We start from the raw sequence: 23,164 nt of genomic DNA, 5'->3' as shown, positions 1-23,164 counted from the left end.
AAGGAAAAAAAACAGCACCAGAGAAATGGTATTTGGAAGCCGCCGCCTCTTCCCTGACACTCTAGCTTTCCGCTTGCGGAACACTTCCCACATGTCACTCAGGCCAGGCAGCCACCCACCCACTTCTGCAGCTCCCCCCAGCACCCTTCCTTGCTTCACAGAGGGAAAGTCTGACTCACAGAGGACAGCGCCCCCTGTTGAGTGACCCCCACATGACCCTGCTCAGCACGGAGAGCTCAGCCGAACCCTGCAATTCCGCCTGACTCACAGGCTCCCTGGCGGCTTTTTAATTTACCCACATTTGCCGTGACTCATCCACTCTCCGCTTGCAAAGGCAGGAGACCGTCAGGGTTTATTATTATCTCCCGTTATTATTAGAAGCGTAGCATTCTTCCTCAATGAAGGCTGAGCAATATGCTTTTCTGGGCAGAGGAAAGAAGCTGCCAGCTTCTGGGTGTCAGAGGAACTGTCTCCCACTTGGGCAAGGAACTATTCCCCATGGGGTCAAAATCCTGCATTGTGACTCTTGCCTGGTGACTCTTAAGAGTCTTCCTGGGTCACAAGATTCCTTATTGGGATGGATGGATAGAGCCCTGGCAGACCATAGCTCAGTGGCTGGAGCATCTACTTGGGATGTAGAATGCCCTGGGTTCAATTCTCGCCATCGCCAGGTAGAGCTGGCCATGTCCCCTGTTTGAAACCCTGGAGAACTTGCTGCCAGTCAGTGATTTGTTTGTGGGTGGGTGGGTATTTTTTCCTGGCAGACCTCTTTACTAGCTATCTGCCAGGCGGAAATCCAACAGGTGCAGTTTTCCTTAACATGAAGGTGCAGTGATAGGTTGGTGTGAGTGGTGAGTAATAATAATAATAAATTTTATTTATACCCCGCCTTCCCCAGCCAAGACCAGGCTCAGGACGGCTAACAACCAATAATAAAAACAAGTTGATTGAAATAGAACTTAAAAACAAGATTAAAATACAACATTAAAACAATTAAAACATTAAAATGCAGCCTCATCACAGGAGGAGAAAGGAAAAAAGAAGGGGGGAGGGAATGAAATGGAAAGGGATGTAGATCTTGTTCATTTTCTTTCTCTACGTCCTCCATGCATAATTCTTTGCGCCTCTACCATGTCCCCTCTTATTCACCTTTTCTCTGAACTGCAAATGTCGTAACCGTTCCTCTTCAGCTGAGAAGAGGGCACCTGCATTTTGTACCTGAAACTCAAGTCTGTAGTAGCTCTGTTTCTGAAGTCAATATTGTTGGGAAATCAACCCCTGGGAGGGGACTTGCTGGCCTACCTCAGGCCAGGCAGAGAAACAGCTGCCTGTGGCTATTTTTTCTTTAGCAGTGCCTCCCTGATAATGGCAGGCATGAGCCAAGCTGGAATCAACAGAGGCACAGGTGGGTCTTGTTAGTGCAACCAGCTGCGGTTGGCAGGCTCCCCTGAGCAATCCTGGAGGAGAACAGCATCAGGAGGAGAGACTGAGCAAATGATCAGGAGCTAGGAGCGAGCGCCTGATTATTCAGGGTGGTTAAAACCAAAATGGGACCACAAGGAGCTCCGAAAAGCATCTCTCCCAAAACTGGGTGAATCGGCATTAAAATGGCACATGCAATTCCATGTGAGAAAGTGTGAAATGATGGTGCAAAAAGGAGAATAATAAGAACGTAAGGCGAGTCTGCTAATGGATCAGGCCAATAGCTCATCTCATCCAGAATCCGGTTTTCAAAGCCCCAGTGGGGAGCCTGTAAGTAGGAGCCGAGCACAAGAGCGTTCTCCCTGTCCTGTGGTTTCCAGTAACTGGTATTCAGAAGCATAACTGCCTTTGTATACATACCCTCCCACATTTTGCATGAAAATAGGGACATTCTATTGTTTTAGGGACGCGGGTGGCGCTGTGGGTTAAACCACAGAGCCTAGGACTTGCCGATCAGAAGGTCAGTGGTTCGAATCCCCGTGACGGGGTGAGCTCCCGTTGCTCGGTCCCTGCTCCTGCCAACCTAGCAGTTCGAAAGCACATCAAAGTGCAAGTAGATAAATAGGTACCGCTCCGGCGGGAAGGGAAACAGCGTTTCCGTGCGCTGCTCTGGTTCGCCAGAAGCGGCTTAGTCATGCTGGCCACATGACCCGGAAGCTGTACACCGGCTCCCTCGGCCAATAAAGCGAGATGAGCGCTGCAACCCCAGAGTCGGTGGCGACTGGACCTAATGGTCAGGGGTCCCTTTACCTTTACCTTTACCTTTACAGCTGTGACTGCTTTCCCAGTTGAAATTTTGATTTGAATTTTTCAATTTCAATTTTTTTGAAATTTGATTTGTCTGTTGCAGCCAAATCAGCAGATGCTCTTGCAGCATCTCAGAGACTTGTCAGAATTTTTTTCCTCACATCCTTGAAAAAACTTACACCACAATGCCCACCTCCCAGTGTCACAAGACAGCTGCGACCTTCACAAAGCCGCTGTTCTCCAGAGCCAGATTGGGTTCATGGGAGTTGTAGTCCAGAAAATCTGGAGGGCCCCAGGTTAGTGAAGTCTGCTCTGATTTCCCTTGATCTGTGTACCTTCCTCTTTGGCCTAAAAAAAATTTCCTGCTTTGTTTCTCTTCAAGTGCTTTGATCATCCACGGAAAGATTCCTAGCAGGGTTCTTATTCTGAGAAACGGTGAATAATTTAGGGCATGCCTTGTCTCCAACGCTCCCTGATCAAAAGCTGTGTGTGCTTGGCTGTTGTCAGCATTTGTTAGGGGGGAGTTGGTAGTGCGTACTGTTTTTGTCTGTTTCATTCTGTCTGTTTTAAAATGATTCAAGTTTCCACACACAGAAAGAAAAAGGGTATATAGATCTTCACGTGTAGAGGAGTCCTTCATGTGGAGGACTCCCTGGTCCTGAATGGGGTAACTGTGCCCCTGAAGGACCAGGTGCGCAGCCTGGGAGTCATTCTGGACTCACATCTGTCCATGGAGGTGCAGGTCAATTCTGTGTCCAGGGCAGCTATCTACCAGCTCCATCTGGTACACAGGCTGAGACCCTACCTGTCTCGCCAGCGTGGTGCATGCTCTGGTTATCTCTCGCTTGGACTACTGCAATGTGCTCCATGTGGGGCTACCTTGGAAGGTGACCCAGAAACTACAACTAATCCAGAATGTGGCAGCTAGACTGGTGACTGGGAGTGGCTGCCAAGACCATATAACACTGGTCCTGAAAGACCTACACTGGCTCCCAGTACGTTTCCAAGCACAATTCAAAGTGTTGGTGTTGACCTTTAAAGCCCTAAACGGCCTCAGTCCAGTATACCTGAAGGAGCGTCTCCATCCCCATCGTTCTGCCTGGACACTGAGGTCCAGTGCTGAGGGCCTTCTTGCGGTTCCCTCATTGCGAGAAGCAAAGCTACAGGGAACCAGGCAGAGGGCCTTCTTCTCGGTAGTGGCGCCCGCCCCGTGGAATCCCCTCCCACCAGATGTCAAAGAGAACAACAACTACCAGACTTTTAGAAGACATCTGAAGGCAGGCCTGTTTAGGGAAGCTTTTAATGTTTAATAGGTTATTGTATTTTAGTGTTCTGTTGGGAGCTGCCCAGAGTGGCTGGCGAAACCCAGCCAGATGGGCAGGGTATAAATAATAAATTATTATTATATTATTATTATAGACTTATAAATCATTATATGTGCTAATACAAATAGAAGTTATAAATATTGCAGCTGTTGTATAAGGGATTGCTATTATGAATGGAATGGAACTGAAATCAGTAAGATTATGGAACGCAGAAATAAAGTAAATTATCAAACCATCAATTCTAGCATGCGGGTGGGGGGCACCTAAATTATGTAATTGGATATTTGAATGATTGATATTGGAAATTGTATTGTAATTTGGCATTGATATAATGATATATTTGATATATGATATATTTGGATTAATATAATTGAAAACTAATAGAATTATTATAAAAAATAAAATGATGCAAATTTCAGAAGACTCCTGGTATGGCAAAGGTGAAGAATGGCACTTCCCAAAAAATTTTGAACTTGGGCCCTGCTCCTAAAATAAGAACAGAGGAAGAGTCTGATGGTTCAGGTCATTAACCCACCTAGTCCAGCATCCTGTTCACACAAAGCCATCATGACTAGCAGGCATTGTTAGGTTTTCTCCTCCATCAGTTTGTCCAGTCCTCTTTTAAAGCCATCAAAGTTGGCCTTCGCTGCCTCCTGTGGGAGGGAGTTCCACAGGAACACACACACAACCCCAGCAGGCTGAAGTACTTTGAACACGTGGAGATTCTTGACTTGTAGCTGCAAATAAGATGATCAGAGGAAGCTGCCTGATGCCAATTCAGACCAGTGGTCCATCTAGCTCACTACTGCCCACACTGACTGGCAGCGGCCTTCTAGGCTTTCTGGGGACATTCCCAGCCCTAGCCAGAGATGCTGAAGATTGAACCTGGGACCTTCAGCATAGAAAGCAGATGCTTTGCCATAAAGCCACAGCCCTTCACTGCGCTGATTCTGGCCATTGGTCTATCTAGCTCAGTACTGTCTACACGGACTGGCAGCAGCTCGCCAGGATTTCGGACAGGGAATCCCTTCCAGGCCTACTTGGATGTGCCGGAGATGGCACTTAGGACCTTCTGCATGCAAAACAGATGCTCTACCACTGAGCTATAACCCTTTCCTAACTAGGAACTTGGGAAGAGACCTTACATGGAGTCTGACCAGCTGGTGCATCTAGCTCAGCATGGCAGCAGCTCTCAGGATTTCAGGCAGGGTCTCTCCCAGCCTTACCTAGAGATGCTGGGGATTGGACCTGGGACCTTCTGCACGCAGAGCAGGTGGTTGAGACTGCTGTTTTGTTTAAAGCAGATTTTCCAGTAGCACAAATTCCCCGTCAGACACCCACACTTGGTTTTATTATTACGATTTTTTATTAAACAATCACAAAGTGTTACTTTGCTTCTTGCTTACACCCTTTATTCTTGGCGGCTTCTCCATAGGAGTCAGTAATTCTTATCTACTAACTATACTGTATAGTGATGATTCCTTTCTCCATCTGCCTTCGTTCCGTAACTAACCAGAGCAAAAACAAGGAGGACTTTAATATGGGGTGTTTGCAAGGATGCAACAAAATGTTACCTGCTCAAAGACGAATAATAATAATAATAATAATAATAATTTATTATTTATACCCCGCCCACCTGGCTGAGTTTCCCCAAGCCTCTCTGGGCGGCTCCCAATCAAGTGTTAAAAACAGTACAGCGTTAAATATTAAAAACTTCCCTAAACAGGGCTGCCTTCAGATGTCTTTTAAAGATTGGGTAGCTGCTTATTTCCTTCACATCTGAAAGGAGGGTGTTCCACAGGGTGGGCGCCACTACCAAGAAGGCCCTCTGCCTGGTACCCTGTAACTTGGCTTCTCGCAGCGAGGGAACCGCCAGAATGCCCTCGGCGCTGGACCTCAGCGTCCGGGCAGAACGATGGGGGTGGAGACGCTCCTTCAGGTATACTGGGCTGAGGCCGTTTAGGGCTTTAAAGGTCAGCACCAACACTTTGAATTGTGCACTTTGACTTGTATAGCAGAAGGTGGAGATTCCAGCCCCACAGAAGAAGGCATTTTGATGTGGTTGCTTTTAAGCATGGAAACAGAGCACGTTCTGTCCTTATGCAATTTGTGTACATGCTGTTCTTGACATTGCCAGTCATTAAGCACTTAATAAACACATTTGCATACCACACCCACCACCAACCCTTGTTCAAGCTGTACATTATCAGCTTTCCAACTGAACAGCTTTCCCCACCAGTTCTGCGTTTTCTACCCAACTGCAGCAAACGCTGTTTACTTGTTTATTGTGTTGATAGCCCAGCTTTGTTTCTCCAGGGAGCTCAAGGCGACCCCTTCCTCATTTAATCCCCACAACAACCCGGCGAGGTAGGTTAGGCTGAGAAGCAGCGACTGGTCTAAAGCATGGGTAGGCAAACTACGGCCCGGGGGCCGGATCCAGCCCAATCACCTTCTAAATCCAGCCAGCGGCCGGTCCGGGAATCAGTGTATTTTTACAATGTGTCCTTTTATTTAAAATGCATCTCTGGGTTATTTGCGGGGCATAGGAATTCGTTCATCCCCCCCCCCAAAAAAGATATATAGTCTGGCCCCCCACAAGGTCTGAGGGACAGTGGACCGGTCCTCTGCTGAAAATGTTTGCTGGCCCCTGGTCTAGGATCACAACCAACAAGCTTCATGATGGCCAAGTGTGGATTTGAACCCAGGTCTCCTGGTCCGAGCCTGATACTCTAACTACTGCACCACACTGTCTCTCTTATAGGGGGGTGGAGGCAGGGAAACACCATTTCTCTACCACCAAGTTGCAGCCCCTTTTGGGGTGTGGTGCAAAGTTTGCCGTGTGGAGGTGAAAGTACATTAAATAATGTTTTAGCAAAAGTGCTAACCCCAATATCTTACTGAGCAATGGGGTCTGCCCCGGTGCTCCCAGCATTAGCTAGGAAGAGCAGGTATCGTGCACCTCTGGGATGGATGCCAGGGAGGTACAAAACTGTCATAAAGAATTGTAATAAAAAATGTAAGGTCTTATACATATATAATAAATGTTCATAAACGTACCAACCAAGCATGTACATACAGATATGTGGACCACATGTCTGGAGCAGCACAGGAAGACCGTCCTGAAACCATTTTGACTCCCAAACTGACCAAATGTTTTCTCTGCAAGGAGGGAGGGTGTGAGGGAACCTTCCCATTGTCTCAGGAATGGGGTAATCACCATCTCAAAGGAATGGCCAGACTACCAGGAAAGGCAATCAGATAAGGCATTATCAGATAACCTGGCAGACAGGAAAAACAACAGCATTCAAATTTCTGTTGTAGACCGCCTTTTCTGTGATGTAGGTATGATGTTTGTGGGGGGTGGTCTTGGGTTACACCCCTTCTGTGATGTATGTATGATGTATGGAGGGGTGGTCTTGAGCTCCAGGGCAGTGAATTTAAAATGTCTATATAAGGGCAGGCACACCTTGGTTCTGGGTCCTCCTCCTTTCCTGCCTGTGAGGAGAGCACCCTGTTGCAACAGTTCAATAAAGATCAGGCTTACGAGCTGCTTTGCTTCTCAATATTCTCTGGTTGGCCTCTGTTATTTTCTCCTAACAATGGAGAACCTACAAAGAACTCTATAAGGGCTCTTGTGTCCCCCATAAGGGAATAAAGGCAGATTTTGTTTATTACAGAAGGAAGAAGACATCTGAGCATATACAAAGTTTATTTCCCTCCCACCCACCGAAATCCCAAGGGTTATAAAGAACTTCAGCTCTGGATTTGTTTTTTTTTAAGTTGGAGTAATAAAGGAACATAGCTCAGTGTTAGAGCATCTGCTTTGCATGTAGAAGATCCCAGCTTCAATTTGCAATCCCAGACAGCCACTGCCAGTCAGTGCAGACAATACTGAGCTAGATGGCTGAAGGCCTGATTCAGTAAAAGGCAGCTGCATACGCTCCAACTTTTCTCCAATGGAAATAGGGAAGTCCCATTCCATAATAATAATTTTACTTTTTATACCCCACACATCTTACTGGGTTGTCCCAGCCACTTGGGGCTGTTACAGGAAAAATCCGAGGGCTCCCTTGGACAAAACAAAGACACCAACCAGGATAACTTGGAGCAAAACAGCAGCCTGTAGGCTTGGCCTTTATTGAACTGATGCATCAGGGTGTTCCCCTCACTTGCAGGAGAGAGGAAAGACCCAGAAAAATAGTGTGCAAGGTCTTATAAAAACTTTTGAAATTCCCCTCCTCTAGGTCAAGCCCACCCCCAGAAACATCATGCATACATTACAGAAAGGAGGGGTTGAGGGAGGAGTTGGTGGTAACCTGAGTGTCTTGTCACCTGGCTGGTTCCTCCTTTCCCCCCTCCCCATGAGTCACTTCCAGGAGACAAAGGGAAGTTTGCAGTTTCCTGCCCCCTGAGGGAAGATCTGATCATTGTCCTTTGTTTCAGTCCATGCTGAATCCACTCCCATATGCAAGTTCTTTGTGGCCTTGATTGTCTTCTGTCTGGGATCATCTGGGCAGGGCTCCTGCAGATGTGCTGAGATGTGCTGAGATGGTGGAGGGATTATGGCTGACCAGGAATAAGTCACCCCCCTTTGTTAGTTCTTGTCATATGGAGTAAAATAAAAATGGAACAGTGCAAATCCGATGTATGGTTGATTTTCTATGAATTTATAACAGAAATGTGGCGTATGTAGTGTGTGAGTGTGTGTGTGTGTGTGTGTGTGAAGTTTGTACAAGCAGAATGATTGGGGTGGGGGGGTTCCTGCTACAGGGCAGCTTCCAACATAGAGAAAAACATAATAAAATATTAAACAGTTAAAAAAAGAAAATTCCTATACAGGATTGCCTTCAGACGGCTCAGGGGTCGGATAACTCTATACACTCCAGGATAACTCCATACCCTCCAATGAAAATGGGGACATTTTCACACCTTCCAACATTTCTCCAATGAAAATAGGGACAGCCAAGGAAAAGTGGAATCAAATCAGAAACCGGGATGGCTTCTCTAAATCAGGGACGTCCCTGGAAAATAGGGACACTTGGAAGGTCTGCAACTGCCTGCGTTCCTAACGGAGAGATGCAAAGTGGCGTAGCGGTTAAACTCTAAAGTCTCGAATTAAGGCCAAATCCACACCACGCCGTTCAAAGCGCGTCCAGCATACATTTAAAGCGCACGGCTCTCTCGCAAGGAATCTTGGGAGCCGTAGTTTGTTAAGGGTCCTAGGAATTGTCATCTGCCAAGGGGCAACTACAGCTCCCAGGAAACCTCGGGGTAAGGCGTGTGGTTTCGTTGTGCGCGGCAGGCGCTTTCAATGTGCAGGATGCTCCATCATGAGACCAAAGGTGTAAAGAAAGCATCGGGCCTCTGAGCATGTGCAGAGAGTAAGCAGCGCTAGTAGCACTGTGCAAGCACCCGGGTAGGGGACACACAGGACCTCCGAGGTGCCCCCGTCGCCGATCCTCATTTTCCTTTGGAGAGCCGCTAATCCCGGAGCTCCGCCTTGCCCTGCCCAGATGATGCTCCTCCCTGGAGAGCCGGGTGGCGGCGGGGCGAGGCTTGCCGGCCGAGGCTCCTCCGCCTTCCCTTCGCGGGGGCTCCGCCCGATCTGACGTGGCAGCGGCTCCAGCAAGCCGGAGGCCGCCGCGTCCGGAGCGCAGAGCGCACAGCCAAGAGCGCAGAGCGCAGCGCGCGTCGCTGGAGTGAAGGTGCCCGATGGCACGTCCGCGCTTCGTGCTGCTGGTGGCGCTGGTGGTGCTCTCGGGATCAGGGCTGCTCCGCGGCTACGAGCCGGACTGGCGCCGCCTGGAGGGCCTGGCGAGAGGGAAAGTGGAGGTGAGGCCAAGCCTGGAGGGCGGAGGGAGCTGGGTACCTTAGAGCAGTGTTCCCCAACCTTGGGTCTCCAGCTGTTTTCGGACTGCAGTTCCCATCATCCCTGACCACTGGTCTTGTTAGCAAGGGATGATGGGAGTTGTAGTCCAAAAACAGCTGGAGACCCAAGGTTGGGGAACACTGCCTTAGAGCATGTGCAGAGGGCCTGATGCGCCGGGGCCCGCCAGCTCCCTGGATTGAAGTCCCCACCCCAAGCAAATGTGGTCTCCCCACCACTTGACAGATGAAGCGTAAAATGCGCTGGACAGCCTTGAGAGAAGCACTGGCTCTCAGCCGGAGCTTAGCCTCTCTCGCAGGACTGTTGTGGGGTTCTGTGAACAGGCGGCAGTCACCGCTGCAAGCCTTTGAAATGCGGGCGGGACATTAGAAAGAATTAAGGATGTAGCGTGTGTGTTGTTTTTTAATGTTGCTGCTGTTGTTGAAAGGCAGTATATTGGGCGGGGGTCATAAAAAAAAGAGAAAAGTGAGATTTCCTTTGCAACAGATCATGCCAAACAACTAATAAGCCTAGCGTCAGACAGAGGTTGCGCAGAGCTTCCAAGAAGCATGTCTGTCTTGTCTTAGCTGTTCTTTTGCTATTCAGAGGTATACTGCCCTGGCATGTGGATTTTCTATTTTACCATCATTCAGAGGGATATACCGTGCTACCTCGGGTTACAGACGCTTCAGGTTACAGATGCTTCGGGTTTCAAACTCCACTAACCAGGAAGTGGTTGCTCCAGGTTAAGAAATTTGCCCCAGGATAGGAATGGAAATCACACACCAGCGGCGCAGCAGCAGCAGGAGGCCCCCATTAGCAAAAGCACGCCACAGGTTAAGAACCGTTTCAGGTTAAGAACGGACCTCTGGAACAAATGAAGTTCTTAACCCAAGGTACCACTGTACGGGGTTACCCTAGTGGAATCTTAGAGCAGGGCTTCCCACAGTGTAGTCTGCAGGCCATTGGTGGGCCACTGAAGTTTCAGGCAAGTCTGTGGACCATAATTTACCACGTCTGCGAAGAACACTTACAGCTGGAATTCAGATTGTTGTACTATGGTTGACCTCTGGGACTCCCTGCCACAAGAGGCAGTGATGACCACTGACTTGGATGGCTTTCAAGGAAGACTAGACAAATTCATGGAGGAGAGAGAGGGCTATTGATGGCTTATAGCCACAATGGCTCTGCTCTGCTTCCGCAGTCAGAAGCAGTGATGCTATTGAATCTCAGTTGCTGGAAACCACAGGAGGGGAGAATTGCTCTTGTACTCAGGTCCAGCTTGCAGGTTTGAGGGCCTCTTTGAGAAGGTGGTCTAGATAGGCCACTGGCCTGTTGCAGCAGGCTCTTCTTAGCGTTCTTAATGCTTCTGAACACCAGTTTGCATCTAGCACAGTGCAATAGAATTGCTGAAACAGGAGGGGAAAGTCACCTTCTAAAACCCTCTGCAATTTTCAGGTGGTCTGGGGCACAGAGGGGGGGTGCAATTTGAGAACCACGGGCTTAGAGGACTAAGGAGAAATTTGGTGCTATTCCCACATATTCCCAAGTCTGTCCTTGTAGCCATTTTATTTTAGAGGTGGGAGGGGAATCTAACAAAGCCCATTTATCCCTGAAGATGACGTGGTTGCATTGGTGGGGGGTTGTTTTTCAATCTGCTAACAGGTGGCCTTGGGCACACCTGCCGCAGCAGGTTCTGACAAGCCCTTGGAAAGGATTGTCAAGGGAACAAGGGGCCGGGGAACAGCTGTTTTTTCATGGTGGAAGGGAAAGGCTGCAGAGGGCGAATGTCTTTGTGGGGTTGTCAACAAGTATCCTGGGTTGGCAGAGGTTTCTCCAAGAGCATCACTGAAACATGGAATTGTAGAGTTGGAAGGGACCCTGAGGAGCATCTAGTCCCCTTGGTGTCCCATACGGGGATCGAACCTGCGAACCTGGCGTTACCAGCCCCACGCTCTAACCAACTGAGCTGGACTCCCAACTCCCCATCAGACCCAGAAACCATCACAGTCAATGGCCAAGGACAGTGGGAGTTGACAACACAAGAAGAGAGCACTCACCCATCCTTCAGTTTCCAGCCATTGCTGTCTCCAACTGTGGAGGCAGAGCACAGCCACTATGCCTAGTAGCCGTTGTTCCAGAGATTTAATTACGTGTTCCATCAATAAGCCCTATCTTTTATCTGTCCTGACTCTTCCCAACTTTCGGCTTCATTCGGTTTCTCTGTCCACTTCCTCCACACCTTGACATTTTTTATAAACTTTTATCGTGTCACCTCTTTATTGCCCTTTCTCTAAGCCAGGGGTAGGCAACCTAAGGCCCAGGGGCCAGATGCGGCCCAATCACCTTCTCAATCTGGCCCATGGATGGTCTGGGAATCAGCGTGTTTTTACATGAGTAGAATGTGTCCTTTTATTTAAAATGCATCTCTGGGTTATTTGTGGGGCATAGGAATTCTTCCCCCCCCCCCCAAATATAGTCCGGCCCCACACATGGTCTGAGGGATGGTGGACCTGGCCATGGCTGAAAAAGGTTGCTGACCCTTCTCTAAGCTAAAGAGCCCTCAAAGCTGCAGGCTTTCCTCAAAGGGCAATCACTCCATCCTTTATCATTTTGGTTGCCCTGACCTGGGATAGCTCAGTCGGTAGAGCAGGAAACTCTTAATCTCAGGGCTTTGGGTTCGAGCCCCACATTGGGTAAAAGATTCCTGCACTGCAGGGGGTTGGACTAGATGACTCTTGTGGTCCCTTCCAACTCTACAGTTCTATAAAGAAGATGCTGGCTGGCTGATGAGCTGTTGGGAGTTGGGTGTCGGACAACACCTGGAGGTCTGCAGGCTCCTCGTCCTTCCACTGCATGAATCGAGTCTGGATTTCTTGGGAAGTGTGTTTGTGTTTGATGGTGTATTCATATTCTATTTTCTCCCTTTTAAAGAGCTGTGGGGGATGACGGCTGAACCGCCTGCCAGAGGTAAGTGTCGCTTCGCTCCTGCTCGCCAACAACTATCACCCACTTCCCCTGGGTGAAGAAGTGCTGCAACGCCTCATAAAACAGAAGGAAGGGAGCCCAACAGTAGGTGGCGCCAGAGAGCCAACAACAGGCGGAACCCAACACATTCTAGGTCCCCCCCCCCAATCCTCCCCCCTGCCGGAACAGAGATGGAGGAGAAAGAAGCTGACAGGCACAGCCACCTCCTAGACTGACTGAAAATAGAGAGGCGGGAAGGTGGAGACTGGCTGAAAGCAGTCTGGGGTTGGTGGGGCATGATAGGGAGGGCATTCCACAACCGGGGAGCCACCACCAGAAAGGCCCTGTCACCAACAAAGCCTCACCTGTTGATTGTAGGTTCCGAGAATAAACTGGGCTGGTGGGGCAGGGGGAGCCGTCTTATTCCATGTGTAATATTTGCATTTCATTCATTCCCCCCCCCCCCCAGGCGAAGGCCTTCATCAATGAGGACTTGCCTCTGTAGTATCCTTTTTGTATGTTTGTGCAGGGCCTAAGCATTGGAGGTGGGGGAGGTAAAAGGGGGACATTAGCAGGGTCCCCAGGCAGCAAGCCCATCGTCCCCAGATTATTTATTTATCCTCTCTGGCCCAGGAGCCCAAACTTGAGAAATTCTGAACTGCCGAGCCTGATGCTCTTTAGGATGCTGCCTGGGGCTGACGAGGGTCATAATCCAAAACCTCTAGACAGGGCTGTCTTAAGCATATGCGGCACCGGGGTGCAAAGATCCGCCTGGTGTGCCCCCCCCCCCAGGTTGCCCAGTCCCAGGCGTGCAGGAGGGCGGAGCCAGCCAGCCGCCTCAGCGTCTCGCTGGCTCGGTCACCCCTGAACTCACGGCGCAGAGTCGCCCGCAGAAGAGCACACCGCAGCGCTCCGACCGATGGGCGGGCTCCTCCCTGGACTCAATTCTCGGGCCCCGGACTCTCAGCCTGGCGCCCCTGAGAGCCCGGCGCCAAGGGGCCCCACACCCTTTGCGCCTATGGGTAAGACGGCCCTGCCTCTGGAGGGCCCCAGGTTGGCAGTCTAACCAGGGAGCTGATTTGCTAAACCTGCTGGCCAACGCAACAGAACTTGGGTGTCCTCACTCACCCTTGCCTGAAACCCCTGGAGAGATGCTGCCAGTCAGTGAAGACAATTAGAGAATGAAGATATCCTGGCAATAGAACAAGCGGGCTTCAGACCCGGAAGGTCCACGATAGATCACTGTCTAACGTTACAACATCTCATCGACAAATACAAATCAGGAGGGCAGGCCTCACTATACGCTGCCTTCGTCGACCTAAAAGCAGCATTTGATACAAGTCTCCAGAACCAGACTTTGGGACAGACTACAGGGTACCAATATAGATAGAAGGCTCCTGCTCTTAATTCAGGCACTGCACGCAAACATGGCCCTTAGAGTCAGGTGCAGCCGCCTAGGACACCCAACGGACCCTATTAAAACCTTCAAAGGAGTCAGGCAAGGGTGCCTATTGGCCCCTCTTCTATTTAATCTCTATCTAAATAACTTAGTATCTGCACTCAATGACTCAGAACTCCGCCCGCCGAAGCTTGCTTGCAGTGTAGACAATATTGAGCTAGATGAGCCAGTGTTCTGACTGTTAGGCAGCTTCCTTCGCCCATACCCTACCTCCTTAACTGCCTTTTCCAGCCACAACCTTGACATGAAGCACCTCGCTGGAGCAGACCCCGAACTCATCCTGTTGAACTCGCACTTCAGAGAGCTGGAGGTGAGAGGAAATTTTGATCTCCCCACACTGGTGTGACCCACTAGAGGATTCTTAGCTTCAGGCAGAACTGGTAGAGGTGATGCTCTTCACGGAACATGCAATTGCAAGAATAGTTTTGCTTGTGTTTCTGAATCGAACATGTAGGGCCCGCAACAAAATGTTGCAGCGCAGCGGCAAGAATCCATCTCCCTAAGAATCATGGGGGTTTCTTTTTAAATCTTATTTTTCAAGGAGATTTCAATGGCATCAAAGGGATACTTGAAAGTATATGGGCAGCAGGTTGGTAAATCGCAGCCAGATTGTTTATTGTTGTCCAGCAAGCCAGCGAGTGGGACTTTTAATTCCTCCTTCGTTGGGCTAGCAAGATTAAGTTACATGGCACTTTAAAAGCTCCAGGAATATTCAAAAGTAGAGGGACTGGGTGCAGCAGGCTTTGGGGGGGGGGGTTCTCTTCTGGAATCCATCTGCCAGATTTCAGCCATGGGCAGGTAAGATGCAAATCTTGCTCTGTGGTGCTTAACAGGCTAATTAATGTGCTGCTCACACAGCAAAGGAGCAAAGGTCCGTCAAGTATGGGTGTAGCCAGAATTTATGGCGGGGGTGGGGCAGGACACACATCCTCTGTCTTAGCAGATTTGGAATGAAACGTCTCAGCAAGTTATTTTAAATTACTTCCCTTTGAACCCAAGCGTTCAGAAAAATCTGCCAAAATCTCCAGCCTTTTGAAAACCAGGAAATTAAATAAAAAAATTAACATAGCTTTCATGCAGTTAACGAGTCTATTTTCCAAAATTATAAAGAGCATGCCTTTTTAATCTTATTTTTTAAAATCTAAACTAAAACAAGTTTCCTTGGGTTTGCTGAAAACCTTTTCAGCTATTCCTTCTCTCATTTCTTTTTTTCCAATGCAGTTTTTCTGCGAGCACTCAGTAAGCATAGGCAATTTCTACTTTTAAGTTAGGTATTCTTATTTACTTACTTGATTGGGGGGCAGCTATCCCCTGGCTATGGCCTGGGTCCAATGCCATCTGCATTTGGATATGCTGGCACCAATCCAGCTGGGTCTCAGCATGTTGCTGCCACCTGCAAGTCTCTGGTTGACCAGGGGAAGGACTGTGGCTCTGTGCTTGGACATCTGCTTTGCTTGCAGAAGGTCCGTTTCAATTCTCACCAGCATCTCCAGGTAGGGCAGGGAAGGTCTTTGGTCTGAAGCCCTGGAGTGCTGCTGCCCATCAGTGTAGCTTAGGGGCAGAGCATCTGCCAGCCCGTGTAAGCAGCACTAAGCTAGGTGGACCAATACTCTGACTTGGCCTAAGGCCTTATGCATTTATTTTGCAGAGAATTCCACTGAGTGATATGTCCCGCAAAGAAATCAACGAGCTGGTGCAGAAGCTGGGCTTCTACCGGAAGGAGAAACCCGATTCGCCTGTTCCCAAAGAGTTCCAGCTTGCACCTGCCCGGCCGCCCCCTGGTTCAGAAGGCGCCAAGGGAGAGCATGTGACGGAGAGCAAAGGGGTTGCGGGTGGAGAACTCTAGATCTGTTGTGCTCTTAAAAACCTCAGGGGTGTCTTGTGTGCGAGTGTGTGCAAGGGTTGAGAGTGTGGCTCATGTTTTAATACATCCGCAAGCATAGCTGTACCGGTGGGTGTGCATGGTAGGATATGTTGTTAGTATATGCAGGGTTGTGTGTGCACACCTGCCAGAGGAGAGCCAAGGAATGTGGCCTGGGCTGTAGAATCAATCCTTTTTTTAAAAAGAAAAAAGAAAACACAAGTTTCTAGACCTCATGGTTGGAAAGGTGTACTTGAAAGCGTCTGGGCAGTGCCTGCTGATATCCTGAGAGGCCTGAAGAGGGTTGCACTAAATGACTCTTTAGGTCCCTTTCAAATCTACAATTCTATGAAGATTTGCAGCGGTCTTGAGTGCGGAGGTCTGCTCCTCAACCCCCCAAAATAGCAAGATACGTATATGCAAAAAATGAATGTGCCACATTCGCAGGATATGCAACCAAATGCAACGTCCCCTTGTTGCAGAAATTTGGATTTCATTCTTTAATTTGTTCTAGAGTAAAGGGCACACACTGCCCTGTCTGTGGAACGTGAGTAAAAAGTGGTGTGGAAGAAGCTGTGATCTGGGGTGTGGATTCGGGGGGAAAGTGTGCTCTCCCCACTGCCTGGGGAAACAGAGCCAGACCTCCTGGACCAGATCACCTTGAGTCCCACCTTGGTCTGCGCACCATTTCTGTCTAGATTCATTCGATCATGCATAGCCCAGTCGGAAAGTTTGGCTCCGTGCCTCTTTGTATAGCTCAGCAACCGGGAACCTGTGGCCTTCCAGGTGTTGCTGGATTCCTCGCCCCCCCCCCCCCAGTTTTAGTTTTGCTGGCTGAGGGGAGCTGGAGACCACCAACATCCCGAGGGGGCCACAGGTTCTTCCCTCCTGCTTTCGGTTCAGACCACACTCCCTAGCCGCTGTTCCTTGCTCCGGGCCATAAGCAAGCCTTCGTGTTTTTCTGCAGCTGTGCCCCGTCTGCATGAGACAGGATGATACCCTCGGCCGAAAGCTCTTGGTGCCCAGGGTGGATAGTCAGTGTCCCATCAGGTTTCGGAGCACAGCGTGCTAAGGAACACAAGCTCAGTCACCCACCCTGCAAAAAACAACCCTCTTGCAGTTGTGCCTAGAAACAGTAAAGTCTTTTACATCCACTGTGCTATCTGTGTCTCTGTTGCTGGATAATTAAAAGTCCCAGACTGAACTGGTCAAGGTTTTCCCCTGGGTCCTCGCCCCATCCCACCTTCAGAAGCTCACTGTGATGAGGTGGCGAGGTGACCTTTTTCTTCCTTGAAGAGCACGGGGAGCTGAAGAAGTTGGAAGTTGCAGCCTTTCTCAACCTATGGGTCCCCAGATGTTGTTGAACTACAACTCCCATCACCCCTAGCTAGCAAGGCCAGAGCTCAGGGATGATGGGAGTTGTAGTCCAACATCTGGGGACCCACAGGTTGAGAACCGCTGTCTAGAGACTCTGTCCTGCCTCACCTGAGCAGCATGTTGAGTTGCTGGGAGATATGTCCTTGCATCCCTCAGCCGTGTGGTGTCCCCTGCCAGTGGGGGAGGCAGGTGGAGGGTAAGACTCAAGGTGGTGGCAGCGCCCAGGCTGGGGGCATGCACCCACCCATGCCCAGCTGCTGTTCTGCAGTTCTGCACCGCATGGAGGCACCGGTTAGGAAGCACAGTCCTTGCTTTAGGGGTCACAATGCTTTCCATGCCCCGGGTGTTGGCAACCCATGCTACGCTACTGCTACTAACCCGCCTCACAGGGTTGTTATGAGGATAAAATGGTTCGTGTGAGCTCCTTGGAGGAAAAGGTGGGGTGTAAATGCAAGGACAGGAATACAAACTCCCCTAATCCCTGACCCCTGGGCCAAGGCTGACGGAAGCTGGGAATCCAGCAACATCTCAGTGGCTCAAGAGGTACCCAGATCCTGCTGCACACCAGCCTGCCGCTGGCATTCTCCAACAACTGGAAGGCGCCAAGTTGCGCTAGGTGTATGCTAACCTTAAAAGGACCGAGCCCTGGAGGTTGGAGGACAGTACGAAGCAGAAACGGCCATCAAAACAGTCTATCCAAACTTTTATTGTCTTGCTGGTGCCTACATAAACATCCTTGTGCTAGTGCAAGAACCGTTACAATCGGGCGCGTGGCTGAGTGCTGAGAGCGGTGTCAGAGGAGCACATCCCGCTGTCCGTCCCTCGCTCCAGGCTCCAGTCGGTCTCAGCTGGCTCATCTGCCCCAACCTTCCCGTATTAATCAGGCCCTCAAAAGGAAAGGAGACTTGTGCAAAGGGCTGAAGGCTGATGCGCTGGGGAATTCCAGGAACAGAGTGGACATTGCTCGATGGTGCGCAGGCAGGAGAGCTGTTCCATACAGAGAGGCCACACCAGTGAAACCCACATGGTTTCCCCCCTTTCCTGCCATGTCTAAGCACCCAGAGGTTACCACAATCGCTCCTGGGCTGGCAGAGCCATGGGTGAATACATAGGGCACATGGATGGGCAATACTTGATTTCAGCAAACTTGGTGGCCAAGAGATGGGAACTGGCATTCCCTGTGCTTGCAAGGGAGCTTCTGAGCTGGTGCAGAGTGTGCCCTTCACCACCACCATCCAGACAGGGAACACAGTTTGTTTCTCTAAAAAAAAACCTGTCCTCTCTACCCCAAGCAGCAAAGAAAACCCCACATCTCTGTCCAGTTACCCCACAACTTCAAAAACTGCACTTTTCTAAATGAGCTGATTTCAGGAGGCGTTTCGGTCAGGATTCAGGGGTGGCCCTGAGGTCTCCTCCTATCCCTCGTCCAGCTTTCACCCTTTCTTGGCCAGGAAAGAAGCTATTTGCCATCTGAAAAAAAGCCTTGCTTCTCCTACCCACTGGTGCCAGCAGGGTTCAATCCAGAAGAGGCGCAGTCCCAGCCCAGTGGGGCCTGTGCACTACATTTATAATTGGGTTCCTCTTCTGGAAATGTGGGGAGGGAGGCACGAGGAAAGTGCAAGACCTCTGCCTCAAAGGTGTTGAAGGAAGAGGCCCTCTGCCATAGCTCAGCGGTAGAGAATCTGCTTTGCATGCAGAATGTCCCAGGTTCAACCCCCAGGCAGGGCTGGGGGAGAGCCTCCCTATCAAAAACCCTAGAGAGCCACTGCCAGTCAGTGTAGACAATACTGAGCTAGATGGATCAACAGTCAGAAGCAGTATAGGAAAAGGCTGCATTCAGCTTTATGGCAGGACATCTGCTTGGCATGCAGAAGGTCCCAGGTTCAAGTCCCGGCAGCACCTCCAGCTAGGGCTGGGGGAGTCTCCCTATTAAAAATCCTAGAGAGCCACTGCCAGTCAGTGTAGACAATACTGAGCTAGATGGATCAACAGAAGCAGTATAGGAAAAAGCTGCATTTAGCTTTATGGCAGAACATCTGCTTGGCATGCAGAAGGTCCCAGGTTTAAGTCCCGGCAGCATCTCCAGCTAGGGCTGCAAATGTCTCCTGAAAGCCTAGAAAGCCACTCGCAAGTCATGGTTGCCAATATTAAGATAGAAAGGACCAGCGGTTTGGCTTGACAGAAGGTAGCTATCTACGTTCCTAACACCTGGTGTCGGGGGGGGGGCACCTATAACCTGCTGAGCAGGCTCTGCACTTGCAACGATCATTGCAGTTCAAGGATTTGGGGGAGGTGGGAAGCAGGGACGAGTTAAGATCTGCACACACAGACGACAACGCACCCCCCCCCCTTTAGCACGCTCCAGCATTTAGCCGTTCAAAGGTACAGACAAGACGCGTGGTCAGTCAATCACACCTGCACAGGTCTCTGCCCGTAATGCTGCTCGGCCGTGCACGATGCAAAAAAAGGGAGTTTCGAAAAAGGAGGAAACGGGAATAACTTACAGTAAATAACGACAACGACAACAATAATATAAAAAGCACGTGCGGATGAGAAGGGCAGTCCCGGTTCTCTCCGTAGAGCGGTCTTAGCTCGGCCGGTCCCCTCCAAACCGGCCTGGATTGCCAACTGCCCAGCCTGCTGTAGCGGGAGTGTGTGTGGGGGGGTGTTGGTTCCTCTTGCCTTTTTGCTGCTGTGGGTGGCTCCTGCCCATAGTAAGAGTTCTCTGAAAGCAGGGGGGAGGAGGTGGGGCTGCAAGAACACGGATCGGGACCAGAGGAGCAAGCGAAGACATCCTCCTTTCCCCTGCTGCCGCACCCGGGGGGGTGGGTGGGTTGATGGGGGACAGGCTAGGCTGGATGTTTCGGAGGGAAGGGGGGAGAGGGGGGCGGGAGAGGAAGGCTAGAAGCGCTGCTGCCTCATCTGGAGCTCGTGGCGCCGCAGGTGGTTGTAGAGGGACTGCACGTAGGTGAAGACGCACTTGGCGTCGGGACGTTTCCCCATGATCATCATGTCTTCCACGTCCACCAAGGGCACGCAGTCCACAAGCACCCTGCAAAAGGGGGGGGGAGAGAAAGGGGGAGAGTAGGTGGTCAAGGTCAAGGTAAAAAGGTCAAGGACCCCTGGACAGTTAAGTCCAGTCAAAGGCGACTATGGGGTTGCGGCACTCATCTCGCTTTCAGGCCGAGGGAGCCGGTGTTTGTCCACAGACAGCTTCCGGATCATGTGGCCATCATGACCAGGGTCGGAGGAAGAAGAGGAGTTTAGATTTGATATCCCGCTTTATCACTACCTGAAGGAGTCTCAAAGCAGCTAACAATCTCCTTTCCCTTCCTCCCCCACAACAAACACTCTGTGAGGTGAGTGAGGCTGAGACACTTCAAAGAAGTGTGACTGGCCCAAGGTCACCCAGCAGCTGCATGTGGAGGAGCGGGGAAGCAAACCCAGTTCACCAGATTATGAGTCCACCACTCTTAACCACTACACCACACTGGGGGGTGCGGTAGGTGCAGCCTGCTCTGGGTGTCAACACTGAGGGCGGGTGACAAAATGCTGGGCAGCACTCACCTCAGGGCCTGCAGCGCGCCCGAGCCATGTGTCTCTCTTGGGAGAGATGTGGTGGCTTGGGCACCCGCAGGCTCCACGCTGCCCAAATGGTCCACCTGCTGCCTCCCCCCACAGCTGTAGGGTGGCTGAGTGGGAGGAGGCAGGCAGACCCTAGAGGCCCTCGCCCTGCCTATCCATGTGCCCTCGCAGCTTCCTCCACCACTGAGCATGACCAAACCACTTCTGGCACAACGGGACACAGTGACGGAAGCCAGAGCACACGGAAACGCCGTTTACCTTCCCGCCGGAGTGGTACCTATTTATCTACTTGCACTTTGACGTGCTTTCGAACTGCTAGGTTGGCAAGAGCTGGGACAGAGCAACGGGAGCTCACCCTGTCGTGGTGATTCGAACCGCCAACCTTCTGTTCAGCGAGCCCAAGAGGCTCAGTGGTTTAGACTGATTCTTCCACCCACCCCCATAAACTAACCCACGTTGTAGTGCAGGTTGGCAACAACAACTACCAGCACTTATCCCCGCCCCTCGGGGCTTGGGTGCAAATCCTAAGAAGTAACTACACAGGTTTTTCCACCGCTATTCATTTCTGCAAGAACAGCCTTTGCACGGGTGGGGAGACTGCAGAGCCCCCACCCTAGAGATAACCTGGGGAGGTCAAAGGAGCCATTGGGTATTGCAAACGGCAAGGAAACCTTTGATCCTGAAAAGAGAAAAGTTGCCCCTTCAGGAGTCTAGCCAGAACAAGACTTGAGAGGGTTGCTAGCGTCTCGTTTTGAAAGCGTGAGCAGCCGCCTGGTGTTTATAACTTTGCAAAACATCTTTTAGTGCAGGGGATCATAAGGCTGCCCACCCCTATATTGATGCTCCAAGAACAGTTTGCGCCTGTGAAACAGCTGGTTTGGCCAGTGTGAGGACAGTTGGGCCCTGGGCCTGATCCGACACGTTTCCACTTACGCTCTTAATGCCCACCTTTAATGTTAAGACCCTGAACCCCTTTCGGCTAGTGGTCTTTGCATGAGCTTTGGGCTGGTTTCCCGCCCGGCCTCCCCAGTCCTCAGCCTCGGGGTCAAGCATGTGCAGAGGGGGTGGGGTGGGGGTGTGCAGGGAGGTAACCGCGAGGTTTAACGGGCTCCCTCCTCTCAGGCGATGGAAAATCTCCTGAGCGAGCCAGTGTGCCCTTATAAAGCCTTTGTTTAGCCTGTGTGATGGGCTGTTGTACCCAGTGTCCCGGGAGAACGAGGCTCTAGGGAGGCAAAGATATTAACAAGGAGTGCCTGAGTCACTTTTTCCAAGGCTCTCTAGCTCCTCCGAGACATATATGGCCGGGGCAAAATAAATAAAAATAAAAACCCACCCCCCTCCAAAAGAAGGAGGAAATAAGAAGAAACCATCTCCATCACCTGTCCGTCTCTCTTTCTCTGCACCCCGGCCTGCGGAAGCAAGGGATTCTGGGAAAGGCAGGCACTGTCGCCACCGTTACCTGGCAGTTGTCAAAAATTAACTGCCCCTCCCGCAAAAGTGAGAGTTTAAAAATTTATTTTTACGATTGGTATTCGATTTCTTCCCCAGCCTTGACCGTGAGCTCCCATTGTGGGCTAAAGCAATCTAAAAACACAACATGGAAGAGCTAGTAACACTGGGAACAAGGAATAATATCGGGAGCCAGTGTAGTGTAGTGGTTAGAGCATTAGGCTGGAATCCGGGAGACCAAGGTTCAAATCCCCCCACAAAGTTCGCCAGGTGTGACACTAGGCCAGTCATTGCCTCTTGGCCTGACCTCCCTCACAGGGGTGTTGTGGGGGTTAAACAAGGAGGGTGTCTGCCCCCTTGAGCTCCTTGGAGAAAAAGGTGGAATAACGTTGTGGATTCTTCCTTGGAGGTTCTGAAGCGGAGGTCGGGTGAACCTCTGTCATGGATGCTTTAGCTGAGATTCCTGCATTGCAGGGGTTGGACTAGATGGCCCTTGGAGTTCCCTTCCAACGCCACAATTCTATGATTCTATGAGATGCGGAAAGGAAAGATAAACATGGCACCTTCAGCTCCTTGTGAGGGGGCAGGAAAGGTAATGCTTAAATGCAACCAGTCCATCAATAATAAACTGTGCCAGGGTGGCGAGATGAAATATATCCAGTTTAGCACCGTTGTACAATGGCAGATCCTCTCAACACCAATCGGCCCACTACGAAGAGCAGGCTGGATATTTTTTTCTTATTGATAAATGTATTGATAATAACCCGTCCTTCGCCAGCAGGTCTCCCAGAATTAAAAACAGGCCCTAGGGTGGGTCTCAAAAACAAGACATCTTAAGGGTAAAGAGGGAAGTCACAGGGAAGGTGCCAGACGCATTGCAGTGGGGAGGGAATTCCACAACTTTGGGGCCACCACAGAGAAGGCCCTCTCCTGGGCTGTCACCACCAACACCGAGGGCTGAGGAACTATCAAGAGGTGCCCTGCCTGCCGATCCCAGCACCCAAGGAGGTAGCCTTTCAGGTATTTGAGGCCTGTGTCATTCAAGG

General features: G+C 50.5%; 2 protein-coding genes across 8 annotated transcripts in view; one reads left to right on the top strand and one right to left on the bottom strand.

Annotated features, from left to right (window-relative positions):
- Positions 1 to 9,105: 9,105 nt before the first annotated feature.
- Positions 9,106 to 16,862, top strand: SELENOM (selenoprotein M). The gene is made up of 5 exons (XM_028710596.2): positions 9,106 to 9,386; positions 12,355 to 12,390; positions 12,857 to 12,891; positions 14,078 to 14,156; positions 15,495 to 16,862. Exons 1-5 carry the CDS (start codon positions 9,267 to 9,269, stop codon positions 15,690 to 15,692), a joined length of 468 nt encoding a protein of 155 aa, XP_028566429.2. The 5' UTR covers positions 9,106 to 9,266; the 3' UTR covers positions 15,693 to 16,862.
- Positions 16,863 to 17,770: 908 nt separating this feature from the next.
- SMTN (smoothelin) overlaps positions 17,771 to 23,164 on the bottom strand; it is an 85,494-nt gene continuing 80,100 nt past the window's right edge. For 5 of the 7 annotated variants that reach the window (XM_028709064.2, XM_077920392.1, XM_077920396.1 and 2 more), the window contains one exon: positions 17,771 to 20,136. In XM_028709064.2, coding sequence (XP_028564897.2) covers positions 19,986 to 20,136 — 151 coding nt within the window. In that variant the 3' untranslated portion in view covers positions 17,771 to 19,985. The remainder of the gene's footprint in view (positions 20,137 to 23,164) is intronic. The other 2 variants (XM_077920393.1, XM_077920395.1) reach the window with 1 other exon arrangement.

The sequence above is a fragment of the Podarcis muralis genome, chromosome 16 (assembly GCF_964188315.1).
Source record: "Podarcis muralis chromosome 16, rPodMur119.hap1.1, whole genome shotgun sequence".
NCBI lineage: Eukaryota > Metazoa > Chordata > Lepidosauria > Squamata > Lacertidae > Podarcis > Podarcis muralis.
The sequence above is the reverse complement of the archived record's forward strand: the minus strand, read 5'-3'. Positions and strand labels throughout refer to the sequence as shown.